General features: G+C 37.6%; 1 protein-coding gene across 1 annotated transcript in view; it reads left to right on the plus strand.

Annotated features, from left to right (window-relative positions):
• Window positions 1-21,889, plus strand: part of LOC122792941 (transient receptor potential cation channel subfamily M member 2-like) — a 1,068,883-nt gene that overhangs the window by 363,767 nt on the left and 683,227 nt on the right. Inside the window, exons 12-13 of the mRNA XM_044060527.1 lie at window positions 5,420-5,554; window positions 19,470-19,599. Coding sequence (XP_043916462.1) covers window positions 5,420-5,554; window positions 19,470-19,599 — 265 coding nt within the window. The remainder of the gene's footprint in view (window positions 1-5,419; window positions 5,555-19,469; window positions 19,600-21,889) is intronic.

Genomic DNA, 21,889 nt, shown 5'->3' on the forward strand with positions numbered 1-21,889 from the left:
CAGATTCTTGTTTTCCTTTTAATGGAGTATAAGCACACCACTTACTCTATGTTACTTCATAACTCACAAATTATGCTCAACCCAAAAAAAAAAAACTATTACTTTTTCCTCAAAATCTCATGAAAAAAAAATAAAGTCCTTTGTCTTGATAATACAACAATTGAAATCACTTCTCATAGTAAATTATTAGGGGTGATAGTGGATGATAATCTTACATTCGACCAACATATACAAAACTGCATAGGAAAAACTCATCAAAAAACAAAATCAGGGATGTTTTACAGATCCAAAACTTTTCTCATGGATGCAACTAAAACTACATTTGCCACTACTTATCTCCTCCCCACACTACTTTATGGCACTCACATCCTTACTAACCTCCAGGCTTCACAAAAATTAAAACTTGAACAATGCTATAACAAAGTTGGTAAATTTTCAGCAAATACCCCTTTCAGAACCCATCACTGCATAGCACTAAAAAGCCTAAATTTGTTAGAACTGCCTCATCCACTAACATATACACAGCTTATTACCACCTATAAAATTACCCAGCATCCATCTGCCTGTGCAGCACTAAAAACATTCTACATAACTATGTATGTATGTATGTATGTATGTATGTATAACAAATGTAAATAAATAAATAAATAAATGTTCCCATCATTGTGATGCAGTGACCAAAAACTGCTGTCTATCTACAAACCTATCAAATCTGCTGGGTATTGTCTGTACTCATACAAGGTTGCTAAGGCCTGGAGCCCTTCACCTATATCCATCAGATTAATACCTTCCCTCCGATCTGTCCAAACCACTCTGAAAGACTTCCTATCTAAAATTTGGCTCTGTTCAAATATGCAACAAAATCTAGAAGATTTAGGATTTTTGCTTGGAAATGTTTACATAGATATTTTTATACCCCAACTAGACTCCAGAGAATTTTTCCTCAGGCAGACAGCAAATGTTGGAGGTATGACGGGGAAGAAAGAGATAGTTGGGAGCATGTTTTTCAGGAGTCTGGTAAGTTGGCAGACTTTAGGGATCTCCTGTGGAATGCACTGTCAGAGATGCTGGGTGGACAGATTGGTCTGTTGAAGGAGATGATTTTTCTGAGCTCTGATACAAAATCGGAATTGCCTAGACATGGTAAGGCCTTGCTGTGTCTAATTATGGTGGCTGCCAACAAAGCAATTACTAGAAAATGGAAATCAAAGTCTAAACCAAGTATATTAGAGTGAATATAGTAACAGAGATAAAACAACTGGAACTGAGATCTTTAGAAAAGGGTAGGAGTAAACTACATAGGAAAAATTGGGAGCTGTGGGAATAATACATACAAGGGTGGGATGAGGTTTTAAAGGCAGCAGGACATAAATGAGCTATGTAATGTTTGACTGAAAAAGATTGGGTAGATTATTATTGATGTATAAGGTTTGCAACTGGGTGTGTATCATTATGGTCTGTGATGTAAAATGCTTGCAACTAGGATTGTGTTGGTGTGGTTTGTTTTCATTTATATAAATGTATGATTGACTATGTAGTAAGTGATGGTTTAATAAAGATGTTTCTTGTTTAAAAAAGGCAGGAATTGAATAATTTATGTAATGTTGCTTAGGTTATATGATATATAGCAATATGTGTGAGATATGATGTTTGTTATGTTAATATAGTTTGATTACTTTTATATGAATATAAATTTGCTTATGTCACAAGTGATAATTTAATAAAGTTGTTTGAAAAAAAATAAAATAAAAAAATAAAATCTGGCTCTGTTCTTGCTCAAACCCAGGGTAAACTATATCCTTTAATGTGAACAAGTATCTTTTCATTTCTTGTACTGTCTTACTCTCTCTTTTTCGCTTACTTACCTCTATCAAATTCTCTTGTGTATCACATAAGAAAAGGCAGTTCACACAATGCCTTAGCAAAACATACTAGTGATACCAATTCTCAACATGTATTTTCTTTCAGGGCTATAGGTAGAGTTTTTGAAAGTATACGTGGAGGTGATATTAAGATAAAAACTGAAAATTTAGAGCCCAGATGGATCATTAGACTTAAAGCTACTATAGGTCATGGCTTGAATGAAAATATCCCTCTAAAACCAGCTCTAAGAAATAAACCCCTGCATAGATAAAATATTTTTAGTCACAGGCTTACATGTATTTTACTTACATCTATGTTTTTATATTTATATTGTATTCATATTTATAATTTATATTGTATTTTATGTATTTTGGACTTTTGTATTTTACTAGCATTGTTTAATACAGAGCTTTTACCTTCAATACACCTTTAAGAATGCTAAAAGCTGCATGTGTTAATTAGTTTAAATAGAGGAGCTAGTACCTTGATTTAGTACACCTGAAGAAGCCCACAGGGTGAAAGCGCTTGTGTCTTGTTTTTATGAACAATAAATCTTTGAAGCCTGGAGCCTTACCTCAGTGTTTTTGTTGTTTTGACGGATTTCATTTCTTTTCTGAGGTATCTGGTTGAAGTTGGAACTTTTTTACTGTTAAATTCTCTTCCTTGACTTTCTCTCTAAATATACCTCAAGCCTGTTTCTCCCTCACTCCATATTGCAATTCCTGTTTGTATTAGACTAACTCACCTTTAATTTCTCTACAAACTGTCTAAAATTTATTTAAATGTTAAATGATTTGTCATATAACTTGAATCAGTTCTTAACCAATGTTTTGTATGTCTAATTTGATTATTTAAACTGTAGATGTTTTATTTTTATTTTTGAAGACTGTAAAATTGTTGTTCTTAAAATGCTATGTAATAATTTGGAGCGTTTCTCATAGGGCCTCTGTTGAAGATGAACTTCTACCCAGTCGGACTTTCCCAGTAACCAAATGTCAATAAATAAATAAATAAAATGGAACCAAAGCCTTAATTCTTTGCCTCCATCTGATTTGTTTTCTGCTGATAGTCTCTCAGTCCCCCCACCCCCCATGACCTGGAGAGAAATCCTTGTGTCTAGCATACACCTGGGTCCCTCTGCCATGCTTCACTTGGAGTCCTAAGAGGAGTGACATGGTTCTGTGCTTCCTGTTCATGCTGTCAATGTCCTTGTCATGTCCCTCATTAAAATCAAACAGCCTGTTTACCATGGACAAGCAACTTCTCATCCCTCTTCCTTTACTTGTGAATCTACATATTACATACAAGGTCTAATTAGTCTTACATGTAGAATATTATATAATTATTTGTTATTGCTATGTGTCTAGCAGTTAAGTGTCACTTTGCTATGTTGACAATAGCTCCATAATGCCTGCAGAAAAATACCATTAATACATGGCAAATGATAGCACCTCCACCAGGACCGGGAATGAGCAGCGTACTTAACTAAAATAAGTCTTGCAAACCCACCCACTTCATCATATCTGAGATTGTATCCATAATGAAAACAATGATAAAGCAAGCAGCAAACAAACAAATAAAAAAACTCTATGCCAAAATAAAACCACAGCTACCAGACTGTGCATACATGCTGCAGTCAAATCGAAAAACACAGGAGGCAGTGGCACAACTTTAAAGCAAACATTTTCTGTGCAAAATCAACAATATTTGAACACCGGTCACATCACTGAGTCATCATTGTAATGTTTGAAGCCTACAGTATCAAACATCAGCATTAATTCAAAATTATTTCATACTAGATAGTAAAAGAAAGTGCACCACATAGGTAACCATTCAAAAAGATGGAACCTGTATGAGCAAGTCCTGAAATACAGACACTGAATTGCCAAAATATATAACAAGTCTAAGAATATTCCCTTTTGTCTAAGGTAGGGTGATCTCAGAGTTGGTATGTATAGGTTTGGGGGGGTAGGGGGCTGCCTGTCCCACACTGGGGGTTGCAGTTGGGCTTTAAAGTTGAAGAGCAATTTTGGAGATTTGCTCTCCTCCTTCAGCTTCTATATTTTTCAGTCTGTCAGCAGTGGGTGTAATGAGTTCTGACATTTCAATAGGGAGCCATGCTTACCCCTTATATGCAATTAATAACTTGAAAAACTCCCTCTAATCCTGTATAATATAACTGTCTATGCTGAGCTGACTCCTTAAAAGGAGTCTAGTTATGTAGTGAAAGCAGTCCCTGATTAAAGAATTATCATCTCCCAAAAGTGCCTAAGCAAACACAAAGTACCATGTCACGGTGCCCAGTGACGTACAATGAAGGTAAAAGGTAGTAAGAATGCAATCATGTGCATCAATAAATTAATAAAGTTACTGGTGTGCAAACCAGAGGCCAAACAACTTAACCATCATTCATTGCCATGATAATATTTCATAACGAGGATGATATAAATAGTACTACCATTAACACGTATAGCAAAAATTCCTTCCTTGCATCTACCTAGCATTCCTGCCATAATAAACTGAACCTGGGGGGGTCTAATTCTAAGTCTGAACAGAAATTAAATTAAGGTCAAAAATTCTTTTCAGAGCCCATGGCTCATGGTACATGACAACCTCTCTTTAAGATCTTGTGGCTTTTGTCCACCTGAACAGAGAGGTATTTTATCCCCTTCCTTAACATTTCCCATTAAGTCCGTAGGTAATTATGAGGCTAGCTGCCCTTGTGGGCCATTTTAGGCCTAGCTAGTTTCTCTTTTTAAGCTTAAATTAACGTATCCAATTTGGTTAGAGATAGGCCTTCCCCATTCCATGGTTGTTAATTAGATATTACCCCTAATGAGAATAACTGAGATCATACCATAGATAATTTGAGGGGACCCATGCATGGGATAAAGCATTTAGATGCTGCCTCTGTCCATTAGTAGTACAGGGGGTAGTCCTGAGATGCATTTTCTGTTTCCCATCCATAGATCTAATTTGTGCTTGAATATCGACAGGGATGAAATGTTGTAAATATTTTAGCCAAAAATTACTACAGCCACTTACTTGTCTAAATGGTCAACTCCTGAAGAATTAGGAAAACACAAGAAATGAGAAGGAAAAGCAGGCAATTATGCTTCCAGTCATTTAAAAAGAGCATGTTAGAAGCTTCACTTTTTAAATTATACAAGGCTAAGTACTGTGTTGAACATAGCTAATTCGGTCCTCTGCCTGTTTTCTTGGTACAAACTTATTATCTTACACTTTAACCCTAAAAGCTCATGGGGTAGTGTCTCAGGCTTCCTTCTTCATTAGGTAGGATATTAATAAATCCTGTGCCTGGGTATTTAGTGAGTTTAGAGATCAGTATGACCAAGGAAGCATGCATAAATTGTATCAGGAATTTTATTCAACAGGAAGGATATATGGGCGTGGAGTCATGCTGGTGAGTATATAAAACACACTTTAACATGATTCGCTGTGACAGTAACGTGACTTGACTTACCAGAAAGAGAACCTTTCAAAACTATCTGTAATTACCATATTCTAATATGTTACTTTTTATATTCATTTCAAGATTAGTCTTTTTTCACGAAGGAAGCACAGGCATAGTCCTCAGCCAGAAAACATCTTGGAAGAACCCACACGGGATCTGTTTATTTGGGCCTTACTTCAAAACCGAAAGGAGCTGGCAAATCTAATGTGGGAACAGGTGAGTGACATCTCGTTTTTTTGCTTGATTCTCTTTTATTAATGTTTTTTTGGAAGCTGGCACTCTATATGTCATCATTGGTCATGTCTAGGTATATGCCAAGTCAATAAACTGGCACCACTTCACAGATATACTTGAGAGGTACATAACATTTCAATACAGCAGCACAATATAGAACTTCTTTACTGCAGTGATATAGTCATCATACTATATCCATAACTAACTCTGGTTACAACATAAGTGTACTTTAGTGTATTGAGGGTATGCTATTTTTTCATTAACATAACATTTTGTCCATAGTCACAATTTGATAGTAGTTGATATTACAGATGGATATCAAACAGAAAGCAGATGTTAGTAACTATTAAACGTAATCCATTATTAAAAACTACTTTTCATAGGTTTATAAGTAAGTACTGGGCTAGCTGCCCTTGCAGGCCATTTTAAACCTAGCCATTTTCCCTTTTTGTACTCAAAATAACATATTCCATTTAGTTATAGATTGGCCTTACCCATCTCATGGCTGATAATTATATATTACTCCTAACGAGAATAACTGGGTTCATACCATAGATAATTTATTTAAGGGGACCTGTGCATGGGATAAAGCATTTAGAAGCTGCAACTGTCAGTTAGTAGTACAGGGGGCAGTCCTGGGGTAAATTTTTTTGTTTCCCATCCATAGGTCCTAGGTGTGCCTGAATCTGGACAGAGATTAGCTTTGTTTTATTTTGATGGGAGTTTGTTTCACAGCAGCAATATCCTCTGTGAGCTATTCCTATCCCTCCAAACCATTCTGTTGACATTGCAGAAGAAGTTTAGATCCCTTTGAAGTGTTATTGGTGTAACTCACTAACTAACCGAAAGGCTATTTATTTATTTATTTACTGATGTTTGATTACAAGGAAAGTCTGACTGGGTAGGAGCCTATTTTCAGCAGAGGCTGGGGAAGAAAAGCTTGAGAGTATTACAAAACATTTTAAGAACAATAATTTTACAGCCTTTAAAAATGATACAAAGAACAATTAAGAGTTTAAATAATTATAACAAATTAGACATAATACAAAAAGAAATGTTTGCAAGTTTATAGACAAATTAAAGTTAAGTTAGTGTACGGCAAGCAGGAATTGCAATATGACGTGAGACTAAAGCAGGCTTATAGTACATTGAGAAAGAAAGCCGGGGGGGGGGGTGAATGGTAAGAATAAGGAAGTGAGTGAAGTCAGGAGGTGCAAGGTATGAACAGGTACTTATTCACATTTAGGGATGGAGTTTACCTGGTGATGAGCAACAACAGAGCCATCTTTTGGTTAGGAAGTATTTCAGAATGGTAGCTAACTATAATAAACTGTATGCTCTGTGTACTATATGTGCATGTATGCATGTGTATTTTATATAAATACGAGTGCACTGCCTTTAGTTGAACACTCACAAAATCAAACTTAAATTGATCAATCTGAAAAGACTGCAAAGAAAAACAAAATAAAAACAAACAAAAAATATTATGCAGTGAGAAAGGCCCTCTGCATCCCCCACATCCCCTGCTGCTTATATATACCAAGGGTCTATATTATATCCTCGAATTCTTAAAAAAGCAAAAGCTGATTGATCGAACTTATTTTCGCGAAACTGCAAAATATTGAAGCAGCAGAAACTCAAATATTTCCTAGGGAAAGAATTTGGTTGTCCGTTTCTGTTGCTTCTGTATTTTCAGTGTTATGGTGGAAAGTTACCGGTCAGATTAAGGTAAGTGTGCGATTGTGTGGATGTGAGGGTTAGGGTGATTTAGGTGAGTTAGGGTTAGGGCTCGGGTTAGGTGTGTGTGCGATTGAGTGGACATGAGGGTTAGGGGGGATTTAAGTGAGTTAGGGTTAGGGAGCGGATGAGGTGAGTGTGCGATGGTGACGGACCTTAGGGTTAGGGTTTGGGTTAAGGTAAGTGGGTAGTTAGTGGTGTGTGCATAGTTTAGTGTAGGGTTAGGTATCAGATTTTAGGTGTATGTGTGTGGATTTCTGTTTGTTTGGTGAGCTTGTGTTGTGTGTATGTGTTTTGGATCAGCGATTTTTTTCCCTGGGAAAAAAATCGCTGATCTGACAGTTCGAGATTGTAAGCTTTCGCTTAAATTAGGTCGATCAATCAGCGTTCACTTTTTTAAGCATTCAATGATATAATATAGACCCTATACCCATTCTAAGATCACACAACAATTGGAAAAGGGCAAATTCCCCATCCTTTCTGTACTGTGACCTCCCACTAAGCAATCCCAGCATTATGTGATTAAGTGATTATTTGACTGCTTGTGCCACCATTACAAATAAATATTCTGAACATTTGATCAAAGGGCTGGCTGCTGCGGATCCCATAAATAATGTATCTATCATGCATGCGTGTGTGTGTGTGTGTGTGTGTGTGTGTGTGTGTGTATATATATATATATAAATATATATATCTGTTAAGTCTGTTGAACAGTAATTTTTTCATCGACTCATAGATTCATAGATTGCTAATAGGGTAATGACCCTCGGGGCCTTTCTAAGCCTGGCTAAATTTGCCTGGTAATTTCCTATTCCCCATGGTCTGGTTTGGGTTGTGCCTAAATTGGGGTAATAAGTGAACTCAGTTTCATGTGGATGGAAACCCTGTTCCATTGGATGGGCAGTCTGTGGGACATATATGTGCCTCTCCAGCATTTTCTGTTTAAGTCACAGACAAAATTCAGGTCCTTAGACCTTGTATTACTGGTACTGTTTGACTTACAACAGTGCAGGAGATTCATAAGTGTGGGGTTTGCAGATGCATTGCAATCCAGGCATAGATCACCCCTCAGCAATCTATAGGAGACTGAGCACAGGGAAAGGGCTTTAAGGCACTCTGCATAAGGCAAGTTTGTTACACTTTGTATTCTTTTGTAAGGTATGTCTGAGGTTGCTCTTTTTGTTGCATATGCCTGATCAAGTACATACTTGAAGGGAGAATTCTACTCTATGATTTGTCTGATAAGGGCAGAGTACAGTGGAATAATGACCTCTTTGGACATATATATCATGAACTTACTTATCAGTTACTCAGCATAAAAGGATTTCCTTGCCACTGTGGTCACATGGTGGTCGAAGGTAAGGATACTGTCTATACCCTTACCCAGATCCCTGACCACTGTGTGTACTCTTAGGGGCGTATTATCAACATGGTAAATAGCTGTGATGGTTGACTTCTTAAAGGGTACAATTATGCATTTCTTAGCATTGATTTTAAGACCATGGCTTTGGCACCATTTATTAGTCAAAGGTAAGTCTTCTTGAAGAATGCTAGTATCTGCATGGGGAGTCAGTGACATACCTCTCAATCATACCAAATTCCTTGTTATTTACCAGTTTTGAGGGCAAAATATTAGGGTTACATGAATTTCTGAGTGGCCCCTTCAATTTCTGATTTTCAAAATCCAGGGTTTGATTGTATTACTCTGCATTTACAAAATGTGTGACTTTAAGCAAGTATCCCTTCACTTCAACAAAGAATGCTTACTGGTTGCTTTTCAAAAAATGGCTGTGCCCAGTGGCCTTATGCAATGTATAAAAGAAGTGTCTGTGTGGGCTGGAGTCTGGGGATAAGGGCACGTTTGTCTATACACATATATACATAGCTTTTACTTATATACATATGTTTGTTGTTGTTGCTGAAACCTGCTATAAATTAAAAATTATTTTTATATTATTTTAGTCTGCAGTTGTTAAGGTATGAAGAATCATCAATGTGACTACCACCTTGTTGCTTCCTGCAAAATAAGTCAGAGTCTGATGCAAGCCATGAGTTGTACTGCTTCCACCTAAATAGGTCAGAAAGAGTTCTCGCTAATGATTACTTAACGGTCTACTGCACAAACAACATAGGTGGACAAGCGAGAGTTCATAAATACAGAACATAAAAGTATGAGCTTTGTGCACACATGTATAACAAAAAGAAAGGGGAGGTTCGGCTTCTCTTTTTTGTGTACACGAAATTCATTAGCTTGGGGTGTGCACAGGACATGGCTTGTAGAGGATGTTAATGACAACAAGCAACAGCAAGGGAGCTTGCAGCACCAATAAAGAGCTAATGAGCCCCTTATCATTCATCGGCACAGGTGAGATACCAAATTATGGACCCACCCAAGACTGACCACAGTTTGCAGCACAATACAATGGTCAGTTCCTAAGTTATAAATAATGCATTTGTTAAACAGGGAAGCTGCTTTGTCTAAGGTTGAAAACCATCACCAGCCTGGTACATTTTGATATTGTTAATTTGTTATCCAGGAGCAAAATTGCAGCATTAGTTAAGCAGCCGTCAGTTTGAGGTGACTTGAAATGTCCATTGACTGCATGGGGATGGTGGGGGGGGGGGGGTTGCTGCAGCTAGGGAGGTGTTAACCATTTGTTAGTGTGAAAGGGACATATTTGCCACATTTCTGTTGCATGGGAAGGGGCATCACTGCCTGCCTCTGTTAACAGGAAAGGGAAGTGAAGAGTAGGAATTTTAGTAATCCTCTTTATAGTACAGGCTGTTTTTGTTTGTAGTTTTTAAATATATGCTGCTGGCCTCGTTATTCTTCTAAATTGCAGAAATGTGTGGTTTTGTTTTTGTGCTGCTAATTCATAAAAAAAAAAAAAACTTGATGGCTTTGCTCGTTTCCTAGTGTCTTGCTGTATTATCTGTCTTGGTGTATAAGAGGCCGTGCTGTCTGTTTTTCTAGTTTCCTGTTTATCCTACCACATGGTCGTGCTATACATTTCCTGTATAAGCTCCTTGCTCTTCCATTACCTCATCTCTTTTCATCTGCAACCTTATCTAATGTTGCAGTCCTCATTGTGCTTGTTGTCCTAATTCTTTGCATTTTAATGATTGCATTTCTTAGAAATATAATGGGTGGAGCCCACATCAATTGGTTGTTACACTGTGTTCATTTTCTGCCAACGATGTAACTATTGTGTGTTTTTTTTTTAACTGGGTAACTAAAGGCCTCTTCTCACAGGAAATCTGGAAGCATTTAATTAAAGTATTAAGTGGAATCTGAGGGTGTCAAGTCCAGGACTCAATATGAGGGTTGTTTGCAGCTCACCACTTTTAATTGTCTCATCCAGGTGATGCAACTCGCTGAATTACCTGGGAAAACAACCCAACATGATTAAATGTAAATGTTAGGTCTTTAACCTTCTCAGAGGAGCAACACCCCAGAAATTTCAAATACCAGTCCCACAGCTTCATATACATGAAAAAAATTAATCTTACAGAAAAAAAAACTGCAAGTGGGAAAATTCTTCAAGTCACCTCCTCTTGTAGTTAAAACTCGATGGGCAACAGAGCAAAAACAAAGCAGTTGAGATGCTCTTGAGTAACAGTTTCTTGCTCATTGTGCCCTTGCTTGTAACTAACAGGATTTAGCTCTTAAAAATACAAAATGTCTGCCATAGTTTAAAAACATAAACAACCCTGTCTTACTACTACATTCAAAATAAAACCCCAATACCCTCTGAAGTTTAAAAACAAACAAAACAAATCTGCATTACCAAGCTATCCCCCTTGTACATTCCCATCCTGGGTTTGGATTTTTTTTTCATTAATGCTGCATTTGCATATCTGAAAAACATACATTACTCATTCCAAATGCAGTCATCACCACTAATTAACACAAACACAAAACAGACAATTGAAAAGAAACAATATGCCAGGCTATTAAGGGTTTCAGCAACTGGAACAGTTGCTACAGAAGAAGTTGCGTATTCATGACTAATTGTTGAACGCATTTGTGATTCAAACCAGTATCTCAAAGATTATAGTTTTGCACAAATAATGAAGTAGAGTGAACACTTTTGTGAAGGAGTGGATGTAAATACAGAAAATTGTCTGCGGCAGGAAATGGATGGGGGTGAAGAGAGTTTGACTTGGGTCTAAACCTTTATATAAACAATGAGTGAAAGCATAGCTCTTAATCTCTCACAGCAAGAAATCTGGGCAAAGCCAAAAATAACAGTGGCACAAAGGCCCAAAAATAGAGGCAGATTTTAAATATTGCTTCTATAAACTCAAATAGTTGCTAGAATAATAGGTTTTGCATTATTATGTATTTTCTGATAGGTATGAAGTCTAAAATTCAAATGACTGCAATTATTTATTATTACTTATTGATTTCAATCTTAATGTTGGTATGCCACAATTCCATTGGTGCGGGTGAGGTTACATGATTATGTATGCAAATTTTATGCTAATCAGCATCCTGATTTTTGGCCAGCTATACCTACTTTTCATGAGCCTTTGTCCAGATTTTTGATGGGCGGTATGGTCAGTGATAATCCCCAGCTTGCAATAATCCCCATACGTAGTCATCCATTAACATTCAGAGTTTGCTTCCACTTCAGAGAAATAGATGCCAAAAAGGAGCTGGCCCAGTATCAAGCACTGGTGGACTGGCCTCTTGGTGGAGGTGTCTTCATCTATTTTGACCTCCAGGGTCCTATCAGTGAGGCAGTTGGCTATCTAGTGGGTGATAAAAGGGTTTATACCTAATTTATTGAGCTAGTCTGTAATGCCTGAATGGGGTATTGTATCAAAAGCCTTGGCCAAGTCAAGAGTAGCTGTGTGCACAGTCTTTCCCTCATCCATTGGTTTGGTGACCCTCTGAAAGAAGTACACCAGATTTAATAGGCATGACCTTCCTTTAACAAAGCCAAACTGCAATGGCTCCAGCATTTGCAGGTTACCTATGTCCTCACCGATCATGTCCATGATGATTCTTTCCAAGGCCTTACATATGAGGTTGGTCAGACTTATGGGCCTGTAGTTACCTGGATCAATGGTTGGACCTCATTTGTGCAGGGGAATGACTGCAGCCATCTTCCATTCCTTCAGCATAAAACCTGACTGTAGGCATGAGTTGAAAAGCGATTTAAGTGGACCAGAGAGGTTGTTTTTCATGTTATTTAGCATTTCAGGATATTACCAGTGCCCGTCAATGCAGTGTTTTTGACCTTGCAAAGTGCATTTAAGACCTATTCACTAATAATGGTAGGGGGGATTGTGTTATGTGATATTTCCCTTGGACTATAAGGAGGGGAGTGGGGGGAGAAATTTGAGCTGAACCTGTCAGCCAAAAAAAGATTGGCAATGGCATCCAGTTCAGTGTGGGTGATGCCATTTACAATAACTTCTGCACATTGTTGTGTATTTCCCTTGAGGTTACAGACATAGCTGCAGAAACCTTTGTGGCTGTCCTTTACCTGAGAAGCTATTTTTTCTCCAAATTTAGCCTTTGACATATTAATTAACCCTCTTAGATGCCTGCTTAGATTGGTCAGGAATTTTTTAGTATGTTGTGCTTTGTTCCTCCTACGCTTGGCAACGATTTTCTTTCTTTTGTTGTATAACTGGCTGATATTGTGATTCCAGTAGTGGCTTGTCTTTCTGAGCTTGTCTTTTTCTTAACATGAGTGGAACAGCTTGTTCGCTACAGCTATCAACATTGTTGTGCAGGGGTTTTGTAAATAGCTCAGCATATACTATGATGCTTACTGGGTTTGATGGTGCTTGGAATTTAGCCAAGGTGTCATTTAATAGAGAGAAATTAGCACCGGAATAGTTCCTAAATGTTTTTGGTTTTGCTTGGTCCCCAATTTAATTTTTATTTCAAGCAATATTGCCTTATGGTCAGATCTGATGAGTGAGGACATTACATTGGGTGAGGAACATCACTCCCCCATGTTTGTGAGTACAAGGTCAATGATGTTTGTACCCCTGGTAGGAAAATTGACCAACTGCTCCAGGATGTCGGTATTAACAAAGATTAAGAATTGCTGGGCTTGGGCATTAGAGGTGGTGTAGGATTCCCAATCTATAGAGGGGTAGTTGAGTTCCCCCATGAAGATCGTATTAGATTGAATGGAGAGGGACTCTATTACATTGAGACAGTTAGTATGGGTTTCCTGGAACATGGAGGGGGACTTATATGTTGAAAAGATATGGTATGCAACCCTGTTTATGGTGAGTTGTACATGTATGAGTTCCACTGGGTCATACACCTTAACTAGTCTGGATATGAGGTTGTTTTTAATGTAGACTGAGACTCCCCCACCTTTAGTTCCTTCTTGTGCAGTAGCTGGTATAAAGGTGTGAAAGGCATTATAACATTGCAATGCTGGGGTACCCTCCATGACTTTAAACTATGTTTCTGTTACTACACAGATGTCTACATGCTCCAGAGAGAGGAAAGCTTGCAGGGAGTGAAGTTTCTTGTTAAAACTTCTAGCACTGAACAGTACGACCTTCAGCTATTCCTTTGTAGGTTCAATTACATCAGGAGGTTTACCAGTCTGGCATTGCCTACAAAAGGCACTAAGGAGGTGAAAAAGAGCTTTGCTAATATCTGAAAGCCTGGTGGGGATAAAGGCAGACCATGGCTGGCAAAGCAGCATGGTCTGTTAATCATGTCCTCCCAAGTTATCAAATATTGTATCCCCTTGGACTGACACCAGAAGCTAAGCCAATTATAAAAATCAAATATTTCTGCTGGCAACATGGCATCATCCTTGGAGAAGGTAGTATGCTGTTCAGTGCTAGGCTTGTACTTGCCTGAGACACATAATCAGTGAGCTCGATCATGTCTCACTTCATATAGTTGATGGAGGTACATCTCAGGTCATTAACACCCAAGTAGATTATGACATACTGGTACCTGTTGTTCAAAGATGTGAGTATCTGTATAACTTGACATATCCTAGCCCCAGAAAGGCAAATAACTGTGACTCTCTTCTTATTCAGTTTGGAAAGGGGAACATTGGTGTGCCTCACTGCACAATTACGAATGACCAGGAAATTTGGCTGTGCACTGGTTTACTTTAAGGGCTTAGCAGTAGAGGCATTGGATATAGTGTTACTATGTGTAGCTCTGGGTGGTGCATTAATGGAGTGTTTGTATGATGGCTAAGGACCCTTTTCTGACTGTGTTGTGCAGAAGGTCTTTGTGTTTTAGGAAGGTTACTTGTAAATGTCTCAGCATAAGCAGTTTTGTGTGTAAGGCCTTTACTCTGTGCAGTAGACATGGTGCAAGTTTCACTGGTGACATTTATAGGATTAGTTTGGTTGTATGAGAGAGTTTTGCCTCCAGTATTAAAGTGTATTTACATCTCTCACATACTTTATCTGTTTTGTTAACAATAAGTGGGTTTTCAGTGCACATGAGACAACTGATAAAATGCCTCAGAATACCCATCTCAACCAGAATGGCCACAAAGAGAGTCAGGAAGCGCATATCCGCAGCTGTTGATCTACTATGGAGAAGTCATGGAAATTTAAATGTTGAATAGGTTAATAACACAAGGAATACAATGAGCAATGTTCAGCTAAGCACAAACTAGATGTTCTAGCAGTTTAAAAAACCTTCTAGACAGTAAGGGTATTTTAAGGAAAACAACACCATTAAAAATCGGCATCTACATAGATTACAAGGGGAAATTACTCTGCAAGATAGGGACTTCTATACAGATCAGTGCTAGGCACTACTGTGAGGAGAGCAGCACTTCTAACTAAAGACTGTAAAAATTGTCAAAAAATTCAGATATTCAACACAGAAATACTCAGTTAATACAGCTGTGACAAAACAATGCTAAAAACAAGTGCCAAAACAGTGGATATGGTAATGTAAGTTTTAGTTTGTTTGTAGGTTATGAGCCGTTGTCAACTGCAAAGCTTAAATAGCAGAGGAGATTCCATAAAAAAAAAAACACAAGCAACACCCATGGCCAACCAAAAACAGCAACTGTTCTTTTCTTTATAAACTCCCAGGCCAGAAAATGACTCAGCCCCCCTCCACTCACACTGAAGTGGAACCAAGGCAGTCCTAACTAACGACTGCAAAAAAGGTAAAAAAAAAGTGCAGATATTCAACACAGAAACATTCAACTAATGCAACTGTGACAAAAACACTGTGAAACACAAGTGCTGACACACTGGATATAGTAATGTAAGTCTTAGTTTTTGTAGAATTTTCAACAGAGTTAATTGGTCATGTTTTTTATTGAAAGGAGATGTCAAATGGCACTTTAATTGAATAGTGATATGTCACTATTTTTATTTTATTTATTTACACTTTGTTGACTGGGTTGGTCCTGCTAGGCCAATGACCTCTTATCAGGGGAGACTTAAAGTGGTATTCATACTGACTAGAAAAAATTTTACAAGGGTGCTAGCTGTGTTTGGGGATGTACATTTGGTTACAGTAAGTGAGTGCTTGTGTTAATGCTGAAATTTTTAGCTATAACAAAAATTTGGGCATTAACCGTGGGAGTGTGTGTGTGTGTGTGTGTGTGTGTGTGTGTGTGTGTGTGTGTGTGTGTGTGTGTGTGTGTGTGTGTGTGTGCACGTGCATGCATGCATGTGTGCATGCGTGTGTGTGTGTGTGTGTGTGTGTGTGTGTGTGTGTGTGTGTGTGTGTGTGCGTGTGTGTGTGTGTGTGTGTGTGTGTGTGTGCGTGTGTGTGTGTGTGTGTGTGTGTGTGTGTGTGTGTGTGTGTGTGTGTGTGTGTGTGTGTGTGTGTGTGTGTATGGGTTTTTGTCGGTTGGGGTTGGAGTAAAGGCGAGATAAGAGGATAGTTTAGTGTTGTACATGACTGGTAATATATGGAAATTTTTGGCACTGGGATGGGATTGTGTGTGAGTGTTTGCAGGTTAGGGTTAGAGTAAGGGATAGATAAGGGGACAATTCTAATGTTCTGCATGTGTGATAATATAAAGGAAGTGAGTCAGTGTGTTTTATGTAATGATAATATTAGGAAAAGATTTTTTTTTGCAAGGTAATGTGTAGAGTTAGGGTTAGGGTCAAGGTTACGGTTAGCGTACATGTAAGGGGTTCAGAAGGAATGAAGCCCATATTATTCAGCACATATTAATCAAACAGTATTACATAAGTAAATCATTATAAACCAGAATCAAAATTGTCATTATTACCTAATTTCATTGCGTGCTACAGAGTTACGGTTTACACTGAATGCCAGTCTGTAATTAGTAGGATATTTACAAGAAGAAGAATACTGTAATTCCTAGACTGTACACAGTTCCAGGTTGTGGAATGTGCCTTAAAATATTGTAATAAATGAATACATACATGAACATAGCTGTTTGCTTAGGAAAGTAATATTGTATTTATATAACAAAAACAATTATATTTACATATAGATTTTCACCAAGCTAACTCCACCTGTTAAAATTTGAGGAAATCATACTTTCAGTCAATTAATTGGAACTGTCTGCAAACATAAACAGCTAAAGTTAACTTTGTGCCTAACACCACTTTAAGTAATCAGCTGCAATGACACCTTTATCTTTAACCCGATTGGTGGATACACTGTTATATGAAAAGCACAGTCCGGGTCTGAACTCCCTGCGAACATAAACAGCTAAAGCTAACTCTGTGTATGTGTCTACCTGTTTGAGTTAATATTCATAATCCCCTGGAGAGCACTCTACTTTGGCTTGTAAGCAGGGCCCCCGCCCCCACACTCACCTTCCGTTTCTCTTTTATTCCCTTCTGTTAGCAAATAGTATCCATAACTGATCAAATACTGTGTGTGTTTTGTTAATTTAATTGAGAGCGCAGCAGCCTACAGATACTAGGTTATGCTGATTTCCACCTGAAAAATAGTTAAGAAATGACTTACAGCTTCACAGCAGTTTGTAGTCAATTCTGATTCTTTTTCTTACACACAAACTTGCCTTTGCTTAGATCTTGGCTTCATAGCAGCAGTACAAAAGAACTGTCAGCCCTCACTTCTGTTTCCCCTCCCCCTTACCTGCTTATTACCTTAAGCCAATCTCAAAGTTAAAAAGTTATCTATATAGCCACCAGCAAGCTGTGAAATGGAAGCAAGATCTATCCCCACTCCTTCCTGTTACACTTGGAGTCCCTCAGGGTTCAATCCTAGGGCCTCTCCTCTTCAGAATATTCATAAATGATCATAATACTGCCTCCTGTCAAGCATCTATAATACAATATGTAGATGATTCAACCCTCATATGTGCAGTATCCACTATAACTCAACTTGTTACAGTCACACAAAAAGCTTTCTCTGATATTGAAATGTGACTAGTAAACTCGCAGCTCATTCTCAACCCTAATAAAACTAAACGTAAGATCTTTAATCCATCTAACCCTACTAACCTCCCAGCTAACTTTTATATCATTGCCAGTAATAATACTAGGATTTTACCAGATTCCCAAACAAAACTATTAGATGTCATAATTGACAACAGACTAAAATTTGACATAAACATTTCTAACACAATCAAAAAGGTTCACAAAACAATGGGAACAATGTATAGAAACAAAAAATTCTTAACAGACACTGCAAGAATAGCCATAGCTAGAACCCACCTTCTATCCTCACTCTTATATGCATTCTCCATACTTACCAACCTCAAAAAGTGACATCTAAGTAAATTAGAATCATGTTACAATAAGACTGCCAAATTTGCAACAGATTCCACACATTCAACCCATCACTGTCAATGCCTAAAAATATCTTTCTTGGTTGGAACTACCTCATGTTATGAACTATAACCAGTTAATAATGGCTCACAAAATAATGCACAATCCTGACAACATACCTTACCTAAAAAATCTTCTACAACCTACTCTAACATCCATAGTCTTTGATCATCTAACAAAGGCTTACTCCAAGTAACCAAAGTATGCAATATAGCAGGTAACTCTCTTTACTCTAACTTTGTTGCTAAAAATTGGAATACCCTTCCACATAGTATTAGATCCATAAGCAATCTTAATCATTTCAAAATATATCTCAAAAGACACTTATTTGAATCCTGGCTTTACACATGTAACACTTCAGGTTAATTATTAACGTGGCATTACTTATACAATTTGGCTGTATGTACTAACTCTGTTAACATATCTATTCTAACAACACTACTTCTCTGTAAGTAGTTACATTCCTAGCTGCAACTCTCACCACGGAAGTATTACTAACTACGCACTACTTTGCCTAAGTGATTCTCCTGGCTTAATTTCCTAACTAATGTTATTTTCCTCCGCATGTATAAGTTCAACCATATATTTGTCTATATTCAAGTGTTTAAAGTCGTGTTCTATTTGATACTATGTATATATTTTTGTTTTTACATTTTTATCCTGTAAATGTGTTAACACTCATTCTTTTGTCAATTTTGTTTATAATTTCTATTACTTGATGTGATAATTTTGTATGCAGACTTAGACTTGTGATTTTGTCCCCAGGCTTCTGCTGAAAATGGGCGCTGTCCCAGTCAGACAATCCCGGTAAACAAATGTAAAATAAATAAATAATAAATAAATAATTACCACATGTCCTTGAAATAGTTGCATTTGTTTTCAAGGTTTGCCCAAACCTTTTTTTTGAAGGCCATCAAATAGTAATTTTTTTTTAAATCCTTAAATGTAAACTGTTCCAGGAAGCTGGGGATCATATTATTGGAGAATGTCAGCATTGCTAGGTGGATAACCATACCAGATCAGAGGGTACCACAAAAAATGAGCCCTACTCATTCATTCCTCATGGGTAACAGCTGGTCATCGGAGCTATCATACAGGCTGCCATTGGGAGCATTGTTTGTATGGTCCTAACCCCACCCTCCTATGTATCTGCAGGGAGCAGTCCACATTTACCAGGTGAGTGTATGCTTCTTCAGCACTGAACAACTGCATCAGTTACGGTAGAGAGGCAGGATCTCTGTAGTGCATAACCTGCTTCACCGTTTTCACTGGCTAACTTCTTTTACATGATTAAGAAATCATAATTAGCATAAATGAAATGTCTACAAATGTGGATAATACTTTGAAGTTTTCTTACATTGAGCTACTAATGCTTGTTATAAATATTAATGACGCTCTTTTGCCTTAGAGTCAAGACTGCATTATAGCTGCCTTGGCAGCTAGCAAAATTATGAAAGAATTAGCCAAGATAGAAGATGACACTGACATCTTAGAGGAAATGTTATCCCTTGCCAATGAATATGAAGAGAAAGCTATAGGTAAATATACTTTTTGTTTCATTTTGAAAATTAGCTGCATTTTAGCAACTGCATAATATAGTTTATTAAAACATTGTAAGCTATTCTTTCCTTTTTTTTTCCCTTACCTTAACTGTTTGGATCAATCGTGTCATGCACTGGAGTAGGGCTATATGTCATTTGATATAAAACAAATCAGTAGAAGGAAAATAAGGCTCTTATCTACAAACTGATAAGTTTGGTTTTATAGATTCTGATGAGTATGCAAGTCAAATTTGTATGATCCAGCTTACATAAAAGGGTACTTTTCTGTTATTAAGGCAACAGCTCTAATGTGCTAGAAAGGCATATACTTGTAGAATTTAGTTGCTTATTCTGTTTCTTATAACATGTATGTGTTTCAGAAGCAGAATAACTGTTTTATGCAACTATTACATAAAATATAGGCAATAATTTTACCCTAAAATCTCAGGACATTTGCCATTTTTACAATTTTTTTGCAGAACACAACTGCCCAAAGAGGGACTGCTGTCCCTTGCAAAGTTGCACCGGTGGTAACCCTAAGCTCCTAAATTGGAATAGTTGAGATGAAGTCTGCTACACAAAGACTCATTAACATTGATCATTGATCCCTTCACATGTTAACCCAAAACCTAAAACATTTCCGATAAATGACATAATTTACATTCAGTACAGTAAATTCACGTCTCTTCTGCGGACTCATAAAGCCCATACAAGAAGAACTTTTTCATCTCTTTTTGGCATAGTAATAGTATTTAATGAATTACATTTTAAACAATACATAAAGAAATTTATATTGCGACTCAAGAATAATTTTTCTACCTGCAGCTTTCTGAGGTTAGTACTATTCACAAAACTTCAAACACTCATTTCCACCTTCTACGATAAATTATATGCCGCCCGTATTTACAATTAATGTAGAGTTACAGTTGTCATGGTGGTGCCTGGTTTTATAAAACAGTCATAAGTTGTATACAGTCCCACATTCTTGCTAGCTAAATAGTATATTTATATACAGTGTTTCACACAATCGTAGCCCAGAAGTTTCCTATATCTGACTGGGAAAACCATACACGATAGTGGTGCGGCCTGAATAGCTATCGCCCTTCATCTCCAAAATGTGGGACATTTCTTCTCATAATGTGTAACCAATACTAACAGCTGAAATCAAGAAGCTCATGGGATGATTAAAACATGTTACTGTATAATTATCACTTATAACTTTTCCTGCATTAGAACTGTTGCCCTGATAATGGAAAAGTACCCATATAAGATTAATTTCTAACCTTTGCTCATCACAAAATGTCTAACTGCATGACAAAAGTGATTAAGCAATTACAAAACATCATACTTTCTATCTGCATGTACTTTATTCATACTTCTCACAATCATAGAAGCATTTTAAACAGCTATACATTTATGCATTCACCATCATATAATTGCAGATAATGACTGAAATCTCAGACATCTCAAGTCACCCTTTAGTTCTTAGCAAGTTCATTTTAGCTGTGTAAAAGCCATTTGGTCTAATTCATGAAGCCATGAATCTGGCATTGTGGGGTCTTCCTCCTAAAGTTTATATGACGGAATCTGGCAGAAGGCTCTTTTGAGGCCCACCCCCCGGGTGATGGAATCTGGCAACAGGCAGCACTGCAGTGCACAGTCAGTAACTGGTATAGAAGGAGGAACTATTCCTACAATGCTGTTCTACCGAGATGAAATGAAAACTGAATTACTATGGTTCCCATCAGAACAGAAACTGTATTCCATTGGTGGCTGGTGTGGTTAATTAGGGCTAAGGAGATGTGGCATGTAGGTCATGAAAAGAAGACAACACCATCCAGTGACATTCTAGGAGGTTGCAAGAGGGTTAAGTCATCATTATCTTGCTGGCTAGAAGTGAGAGGGCAATCTCCACTGTATCACTGGAAAGGTTACTTGCAATCCATTATTCCACTGGAGGGATTATTTATACAGTCCAAGTACTGCAATGTCAGTTGTAAGAAGAAGATGAGTAATAAAAGGAGAGTAAACTGTGAGGGAGGCACACAGCAACACCAGATAGAGTAGTAGATGACAGTATAAAGGCCTGATATGCTGCATGTTGAATGTCATGAACATGGGATAGGAAGGTGATTTCAGTCACTACCAGAAAGTTAGTCAAGACAGTTAAAGTTCACTGAATGTATCAGGCATGGCAAAACACTGTTCATCAGAAGTCACTTTTATTAGGCTGGCTTTGCGATGTAGAGGAATGAAGGCCTGGCTGCAACCTAAACAACTCAAGTTT

This window comes from Protopterus annectens, chromosome 2.part0 (assembly GCF_019279795.1).
Source record: "Protopterus annectens isolate FY-2018-M chromosome 2.part0, PAN1.0, whole genome shotgun sequence".
Lineage (NCBI taxonomy): Eukaryota > Metazoa > Chordata > Ceratodontiformes > Protopteridae > Protopterus > Protopterus annectens.